An 8,976-nucleotide genomic window follows, 5' to 3' on the forward strand; every position below is an offset into this window, starting at 1 on the left:
GCAGTGGTGATTTGGGATATCAATATTTACCCACAGAAAAGTCTAGGGTTTATAAGAAGAGAGGGAATATGTTGAAAGCAAAGGCATAACTATAAAAACTGAGAGTGACTGAAAAAGATGTGGCATCTCTCTCTCTCTCTCTCTCTCTCTCTGTACAAAACTAATGCTATAGAATGGGTTAAATGACTTAGCTTGCAAAAATGACACACTGCAATTTGGTCACCCTCTAGCTTTGTTTAAGGATCATTAATTGATGTCATCAACCACTTTGGTTTTTGCTTGAATGCTGTTTTCATGGAGGTTAGCTAGCTCATTCCTATTTGTATGTATTTACTTCATATAGAGGATTGTGCAGCTTATATATTCATTATACATTATTATTAATTGACCATTATGAAACTTATTTTGTGCTAATTATTTTATTTAATCATTATACATTATTATTATACATTATACATTATTACTAATTATTTTGTGCAGTTGCCTGAATAATTATGGGAGCTTTTGGTTAGTAGAATTAAAGGCCAATATACAAGGCTGAGAAAAAAAAAATTAGAGCCAACCGGCGTCGGGTGCAAATGAAGGATCTTTTACACCCATTTATCATGTATCTGAGGTTTTTTTTTTTTTTTTTTGAAAAAAGGTACAATATTCATTGCAAACGAAAAGAATACGTACATTATTAAAGATATGGTGCATATAATGGGTCTCAAGAAAACTCTTACCGAGAATTTCAATCCAATCAAAGAGAATAATAAAATATTAAGAATTATTATTTTCAAAGAGAAGATTTAGAATAGTAGAAGTAAACCCTGTAAGTAAAACTAACAAAAATTGAAACCACAAGTTCTAAAGCAATAATGAGTAAACATAACACACAAATTTCCGAGCAACCAATATTGTTGTATAAAAAAAAAAAAAAAAAACCAATTTCGAAAATTTTGGCCTTGAACAAAATCCCATAAAGCTCACATGTGGAGAAATTGTACTCATAAAAATCAATAACATAAAAAGTCTAAAACGTAATTAAATCAACATAAACACATAGCGTTAACGTCCCTCCAAAGTTTCTCAGAAAAAAATTTCCCAAACCCGGAAAAGAAAAAGCCCCACCTCCTCAACTCTCTCATTTTTTTTTCTCCCGGACGCACACTCACTCCACCATACTCTCTCGTACACTCCCAAATCTCACCTCTCCCCTTTACCTACTCTCTCTCTCTCTCTCTCTCTCTCTCTCAACCCACAACTCAGAGATAGCAAAGCGCACTGCTTTTCCTCTCAGAATTTACCCTTCTCCTGCAACTTTATAAATCTGCATTGCTACATGGTGGGTTCGCAAAAATTCAATCTCTGAGAGGCAATGTGAGGAGGATTTGAACTGTCCCTATGATGGTGGCTGCCATTTCCGAAGCAGCTCCGACCGACCCGCGGCCTAACCCCAAAACCTCATCGGACCACCGCTCACGGCCCCATCTCCAAAACCCATCAAGGCCTCCTCTCTTACCTTCCGAGAAAGACAATGGCTTCGTTCAGAGGCGACCCAGAGGCCGCCAAGTCTCGTCGAAATACATGTCTCCTTCGCCTTCTTCTTCGACCTCGACCTCGACTTCTACGGTCTCGTCCTCTGCGTCTTCCAGAAGATGCCCATCTCCGTTGCTCTCAAGGTCCATAAACTTGGCTTCGAACTCGACCCCCGTTCCGGCTCAGAAACGGGCTCAATCGGCCGACCGGCGGCGACCCATTACTCCTCGGACCTCCGCCGGCCTCCCCGAGGCTCGGGTGAGCAATGCCGGTTCCGAAGTCTCTGCTGCAACTCGGCTTTTGGTCACTTCCACTCGGAGCTTGTCGGTTTCGTTCCAAGGTGAGGCCTTTTCGCTTCCGATTAGTAAGACTAAGACTCCAGCCTCGCCTAGTGCGACTGCAGCGAGGAAGGCCACGCCTGAGAGACGCCGGTCGACCCCTGTGAGAGGAGATCAAGCTGAGAATTCTAAGCCATCTGATCAGCACAGGTGGCCGGCCAGGACTAGACAATTGAGCTTGGGTGGGACTAATAACTTGTCCAGGAGCATGGACTGCAGTTCGGACAACAGGAAGCTCAGTGGGATTGGATCTGGGATTGTGGGTCGAACACTGCAGCAATCCATGATTGATGAGAGCAGAAGAGCGTCTTTCGATGGTAGATTGTGCTTGGATTTGGGGAATGCTGAGCTTCTGAAGGATGCTAGGCAAAACCCAGATGCTAATTCTGCCCATGAATCCTCTGTGCCGTCTGATCTCACTGCTTCTGATACAGACAGTGTTTCTTCTGGTAGCACTTCAGGTGTGCAGGATGCTGGTGGTGCCGAAAAGGGTCGAACCTTACCCCGTGGCATTGCAGTGTCAGCAAGGTTTTGGCAGGAGACTAATAGCCGGTTGAGGCGGTTGCAGGATCCTGGTTCGCCTTTATCAACAAGCCCTGTGTCTAGAGCAGGGGCAAAATTCGTTCAATCTCAATCGAAAAGGCTTAATGGTGATGTCCCATTATCATCGTCTCCCCGGACAATGGCTTCCCCCACTAGGGGACCAACTAGGCCTGCTTCGCCGGGTAAGCTTTGGACTTCTGCATCAATGTCACCATCAAGGGGTTATAGTCCTTCTCGGAGAAGTAGTGTTGAAAGTACCTTGAATAGGAGTTATTCTGGTCCTGCACCTTCAATCCTCAGTTTTTCTGTTGACACTCGGAGAGGGAAGATGGGGGAAGATAGGATTGTCGATGCACACATGCTTAGGCTTCTGTATAACCGTTATCTGCAATGGCGGTTTGTAAATGCAAGAGCAGATGCTACCTTCATGGTGCAGAGACGAAATGCCGAGGTATGATCTCAGTGCTATAAATTGCATTGCTTTCTATCTTTTTATTTCAGTAGTGTTTGTCCATGAATTTGTTTTTTTTCTTTTTCTGGATGGTCATAAGACTCCTATATATTGTTATCCATGTATACTTCACCTCGTTATGTACTAAACTTATATCCATTTCTATCTAAGTAGCACGGTTGATGTTTGTGGTCTATGTATTCCATATTAGAATGTGAGCATCCAATTGAAAACCAATTGGCAACTATCTACTTAGTATGGTTGATGTTTGTGGTCTATGTATTCCATATTAGAATGTGAAAGCATCCAACCCAAACCAACTGGCAATAGGAGGGAGAGGCTTAAGTCAATAAACTTTAGGCAAGGCTTTAATTCCCCCATGTGAAATTCACACTCTCAAGCACACACCCACAAGTGTGGGGTCTTCAAGTCTAGGATGTGGACAACACATATTAGGTGACGTGGGCTGTTTGGCTCAACGTATGGTACCCTGGTTTGGTACCAGATTAGAATGTGAGCATTTAACCCAAAGCCAATTGGCATTAGGAGGGAAATGCCCAGATCATTTAAACTGTTAGGCAAGGGTTTGATTCCCCAATGTGGTATTTGCACTCTCAACATTGTATATACTTCTGACTAGTGTTTCGTTTCCCTAATAATTACAATGAGAAAGCTAACTTCTCTTTCAGCTTAATTATTTTGTGGCAGGTTCCTTTTGGTGCCTTTTGGTTTTTATTTTTTATTTTTCTTCTTGAAGAGGATGTCTCTTTGTTCAGCTTGAGCATGCCATTATATTAGTTCATTTCTAAACTTTAATTAAGCATGGGAGATACAAATAAAAGGATACGTAATATTAATACAGATGGAGTATGGGTAATACAAGGAATGGAGGTCAAATCTTAAATGAAGGGTGTCACTGTCATTGGTTATTACTTAAAAGAAAAAAAAACTGTGCGGCTGCAATTGGGAACTTGTGGAGTGAATAGTTTAGGAAAATGAAAATCGAAACGTGATCTGTAAAGTCTTTGAAGTGAATTTTATTGACCAATTTGTCTAGAATGGAGATAAAAACTATGGATGGCTTTGCCTTGCATGCATTGAAGAATTATTTTCTCTTTCAGTTTCATAGACTCCATGAATTGGAGTATTGTCATGTTTTAGGGCTTCATCGGTGTTTTTAGTACTTTTTACGAGATTGATTCATATTCTAAACTCACATCAAATAAATATCTGAACTCATGGCATCAGTTTCCCAAGTGCTTTCTTGTACAGTGAAACTTGAAAAAAATTCTGTCGGATGAAGTCAAATGAAGCACTTACCTGACGATTTGTTATGCAAGACATTTTAAGATTTACTTCTTGGCGTGGTCATGCAAACCAATCCAGAACCAATGTCTTGTTAATAATTTTGGTGTCGGAGAATGTCTCACTTGATTACTTCATTCTTGTAAAAGTCACTGTGGAATTGAACAGACTCAATATTAGGAGTGGAGAATAAGGTTGTGGGGTTATTTTTAATAGTTTCCTATGCACCAGTTCTTGTTGATGCCGAGAACTTGTTCGGAAGTGATTGATGTTGGTTTATGTATGTAGAAGAAGCAGATACATTTAAAGAGGGATGATAAGAACTGTATGATTCATGTCAGAAAAGTGAAGTTAATGTATCAAATTAATGAGCATCGGTCATATTGCATCTCAACTCAATTTAGAAACTAATAAAGTGCGATCTATTTTTGAAATGGTTTGATTTTGGAAATTTAGATCTCTGTCCTTTGCCCTCATCCCATTATATTTATTAGAATAACTTCTACCGTTTTCATTTTTTATTTTGTTTTTGGTTCTCTTTTGGATTAGGTCCCTCGTCTAATAATCTGTCTGCCAATTTTATGATTTCTTGTACATTTGTTTGAAAATGTTGCTCATACCCTTACATGTTGAAGTATTTTTCTTTTCTGTAACTTTTTTTTTACTTCAACTTGTCTGAAAGTTTGAACTTGGTTGAATGTAAGATTCTACAAGCCAGTATGCTTTTTCACTTACATTTGGTGATTTCTTTGTTTCTATATGAACCATATATATATACAAAGTGACTTTTTACATTGTGTCTGGTTTTGATTTTTTTTTGACAGTTTGCATGTGTCTTTTGATGAAATAAGTTAGTTGCAAAATGGTCAGGTTGGTTACTGTTTACGTAAATTATCTTATATCTAAATTTTCATTTTCTTCGGTGCCAGAAAAACATGTGGAATGCATGGGTAACAACTTCAGAGCTCCGACATTCTGTCACACTCAAAAAGATCAAGTTACTCTTGTTGAGGCAAAAATTGAAGTTAACTTCTATCCTCAGAGGACAAGTAAGTTTCAGAGATTAATTATCTTCATAGCACTTACTTTCTGCTCCATTCTAACATATGCCATTGACTGGCATCCGCAATGAAATAGTACATAATATGGTGGTGGTAGCAAATTTTTTTATTATGCTAAACTCATTTCTTTAATAGATTCATGTTTCTGAGATGTAACTAAGTTTTGTGCTGGCTTTCAATCAACCAAAACCTTTCTTCCACTTTGTTGTCTCCTTGTTCGAACTTTTGACTGTCTATATTCAAAGAAGAACTGATACCATCAGTGTTGCTACCTTTTCCCCCTTCTGGATTAGTGCCACTCTCTTTCTTTCGTTAATCTGTGCGGATGTCCAAAAAGCACTACCAAGACAGTGTTGATATGATTGCCTCTAATAAATCCTTACTAACTTGTACCTTGATTAGTTCAAGTTCAATGCTTTGTATTTAGTCATCCAATAAAAGGAATAATTTTGAAAAGAATCTTCTGCCAACTCCAAGTTTCTTTGTCCTACTACATGAAGTAGCTGTTTGGTTAGAGCTAACTTGGTGTTTATATGGAACCTTTTTGTATGTGTTAGCTTCCAGATTTCTGATAACCAAGAAGGAGGATCAAAATTTCTTAAAAATGCTCTTGTTTTTTTAAATTTATGATGATAATAGTATTCCTAAGGATGTATGCTCATTGTAATGGGAATGGGTTATTCTTTATTGACATTGGTGATGGTAGAGGGTGTTATCTTATTCTTTTTGTTACTCAAAACCTTTTATTGTAAAACACCTGTTGATAAACTTTACTTCCGGCTAGCTTAGGGCTTAGGGTCAATTAGGTCTCTCATATAAGAGGAGCTTATTTCCGGTAAAAACAGAGGTGTTTAGGAGTTGGGGCATACTATAGGAGAGGGAAAGTTATTAGTGAAATAATATGTTTTCTGTCAATACAGTGTGCTACATCTTCAAATCTTCTGTAGGAAGACATGCAAATATCGTCTGCAAAGGCAATGTGAAATATCAGAAAGGGAGACTAGACTGTTTTGGCATAACAAGGGCTTGCATAATTACTAATATTAACCTTGGTTGAGGTCCTGTTAGCCTCAATTGATTGCCATTAAATGATGCTTATATGCTCTAGACCTTGTGTTCTTGCCAGAGCTACAGAGTTTGAAATGTCAATCTCAAATCTGGTCCATCGAATGCAGAAGATGGACAAAAATAACTCAACCCACTACTGTCAATGTAGGTGCTGATGAAGGAGCATCCGAAGGTCCTCAGGGATCTTCCCTGTGGGCGCGTATCTGCATGTATAATAGTTATTGTCTTTCTAAATAAAGCTTATCTACTGAGTTTGTATGTTATCATGAAATACTATTTCTTTCGTACCAAATTATTTTCTTGTTAAGATTACAACTGAATACACTCGGTAAACCTATGATAGCTATATAATATAGTCACACCATGATTTTGCGAGTGTTTTATTAAATACATACAGCCTCTTATTTTTTAGGCATCTACTGTTTGTTTTGTTATTTATCCTGTCCTTGATAATGACTGAAGTTTGGTTGTGGTTGGTGAATGTAGATTAGTTGTTTGGAAGAATGGGGTCTTCTGGAAAAAGATCACTCTAGTTCTTTGCTAGGAGCAACTGAAGCTTTGCAGGCCAGTACTCTCCGTCTTCCAGTTGTGGGAAAAGCAATGGTATGTGGCTTCTTTTTACCATTAATTTAATCAAGGGCACATCAAAGGACTAAAGGAACCATTACTGTTCAAAAGACTGACAATGCTAATTTTGTGCTAGGTTGACTTTCAAAAGCTGAAAGAAGCTGTGGGTTCAGCAGCTGATGTGATGCAGACAATGGTATCCTCGATATGCTATCTTTCATCAAAGGTAAGCTATTTTTGTCTCTCTTGAATCTTACTTTCCTTGGTTGATGTCACTGTTCATGTAAAACATTTCACAAAAACATTACATTAACATCCTGTTCCTAAAGTGGGTTCATTTGCTTTTAAGTTCTAAGTTTAGAAGTAAAATGGTAATAAATAAGTCACTGTTTCTGAACATTAGCCCAGGTTATAACCAAGTTTTTCATTTTGGTGAAACAAAATGGTATTGAGGTATATCCTTTTAGATAAAGGGGTAATTTGATTGAGGTCACTAAATTTTCTCAGCATTAGGATTGAGTCGATCAACATTTTGTGCTTTTTAGGTCAATGAAAAAGTTTAGCAAGTGGTATTGCCTTTTGTTGGAGGCGAATTTTTTTTTTAGTACCTTAGTTGAAGAGGAAAATTCTTTCAGTTGACCTATGCTAGAAAATGAAATGACCAGATCTATGCCGAAATATTAATTGAAGAGGAAAATTGTTGCAGTTGACCTATGCTAGAAAATGAAATGACCATTGACCTATGCCGAAATATGAAATTATTATTGACCTAAACCAAATTTCTTATTAAATAAAGCCATTAAAAGTCTCTCTTCTCCATTGCAACACCTAGGTCATTTATGTTGTTTTTTAGATTACAAAACGTAGGCAATTGGATTGAGCTACAACAGTCGCTTCCTGTTCTGATAGTAATCCACACCCCCAGCCGGATCACTCTTGTTTTTTGACAGCATGTGAGGTTTGATTCTGGCATGTCACCTAGCCTCTATGCATGTTATCTATTGATTCCTGGTAGATAGATGTGTCTACGTAACCTCTTTATGAATAGCTTAACAATCTGCAAAGAAGTCGAAACTGTTTTAAGGAAGTTTCTGAAGCACTTTCCCTTTTACAGGTGGAGGAAATGAATTCCTTGTTGTGTGAACTTATGAAGGTTACTGCAACAGAACGGGTTGTGCTTGAACAATGCAAAGATTTTTTGTCCACATTATCCGCCATGCAGGTAATCTGCCCATCGTTTTCATTTTCGTTCTCCTTCCAATCTCTGACGTTTATCCTCCCGGTTTTTGAATTGCTTTCTTATCCAATGTAACAGGTCAAGGATTGTAGCTTGAGAACGCATATAATACAATTGCAACGTGTACCAACTATCCGAAGCCTGACAACACGTGTGTAGAGCTGATCTTATTTGACTACTCACTCCTAATGCTAACATATTACACGAACCTTTCCTTTTCCACCGGGTGGAGGCAGCAGAGGTAATAAGGATCGATCAAGTAGCTAGTTTTGGCTTCCGACATTGGCATTTGGCATTTTTGGAACCTGTTTGTGGTCTTCTGCGTCAAGTATCTCGTCTCATGTGCCGTTGTATCTGAAGAATACAGAAAAGGGTTGTTCCCTCTCACTAATTAGCTGTACACAAGCACTCTTTTCTTTCCTTTAGGCCAAAAGGAAATGTATGTGTGTATATATGTAATGTTCTGCTGATTACACTTAATCAAGTAGTTTGTGGTAATTCTTTCTACCCTCTCTAAGTGCCTCTTATTTTGCTCGTTTATTCATTCTTTCGCCAATGCCATCATTATATGTCATGCGTACGAGTTGATCTTAGTTATTCATGTTTGTGAGATCAAGTAAGAATGATTGTGATTAACTTACGTGATCATACGCGACTTATCCTATCATTTCTCTTTTGAACTCTATTATTTAAGCAAATGCACCAACTGAGCCCATCGTATCCTACGGCTCGAGATCACCCACATGCTAGCCACTGTGCGCACAAAGCTTCTAATGGGAGGATAGGAGTCATCTGGGAAGCAGACGTTGGACTTAGTTTGACCATTCGGGTCAACGACATCCCACGTTAAAGTTCCAGCACATGAGGATGTGATCATGTGACGGC

General features: G+C 38.7%; 1 protein-coding gene across 1 annotated transcript; it reads left to right on the plus strand.

The window, feature by feature from the left end:
* The first annotated feature begins 1,030 nt into the window (after positions 1-1,030).
* LOC125470985 (QWRF motif-containing protein 2-like) lies at positions 1,031-8,598 on the plus strand. Its single transcript, XM_048570835.1, has 6 exons — positions 1,031-2,853; positions 5,088-5,207; positions 6,774-6,890; positions 6,991-7,080; positions 7,969-8,076; positions 8,170-8,598. Exons 1-6 carry the CDS (start codon positions 1,387-1,389, stop codon positions 8,248-8,250), a joined length of 1,983 nt encoding a protein of 660 aa, XP_048426792.1. The 5' UTR covers positions 1,031-1,386; the 3' UTR covers positions 8,251-8,598.
* Positions 8,599-8,976: the final 378 nt, after the last annotated feature.

This window comes from the organism of the source record quoted next, unplaced genomic scaffold (genome assembly GCF_019419815.1).
Source record: "Pyrus x bretschneideri cultivar Hongxiangsu unplaced genomic scaffold, Pyrus_bretschneideri_v1 Contig55, whole genome shotgun sequence".
In the NCBI taxonomy this organism is placed as follows: Eukaryota; Viridiplantae; Streptophyta; class Magnoliopsida; order Rosales; family Rosaceae; genus Pyrus; species Pyrus x bretschneideri.

Coding starts and splice junctions, on each gene's coding strand:
- LOC125470985 (XM_048570835.1), top strand. CDS start 1,387: ATGATGGTGGCTGCCATTTCCGAAGCAGCTCCGACCGACCCGCGGCCT. Junction 7,081..7,968: donor TATGCTATCTTTCATCAAAG/GTAAGCTATTTT, acceptor TCCCTTTTACAG/GTGGAGGAAATGAATTCCTT. Junction 8,077..8,169: donor CCACATTATCCGCCATGCAG/GTAATCTGCCCA, acceptor CCAATGTAACAG/GTCAAGGATTGTAGCTTGAG.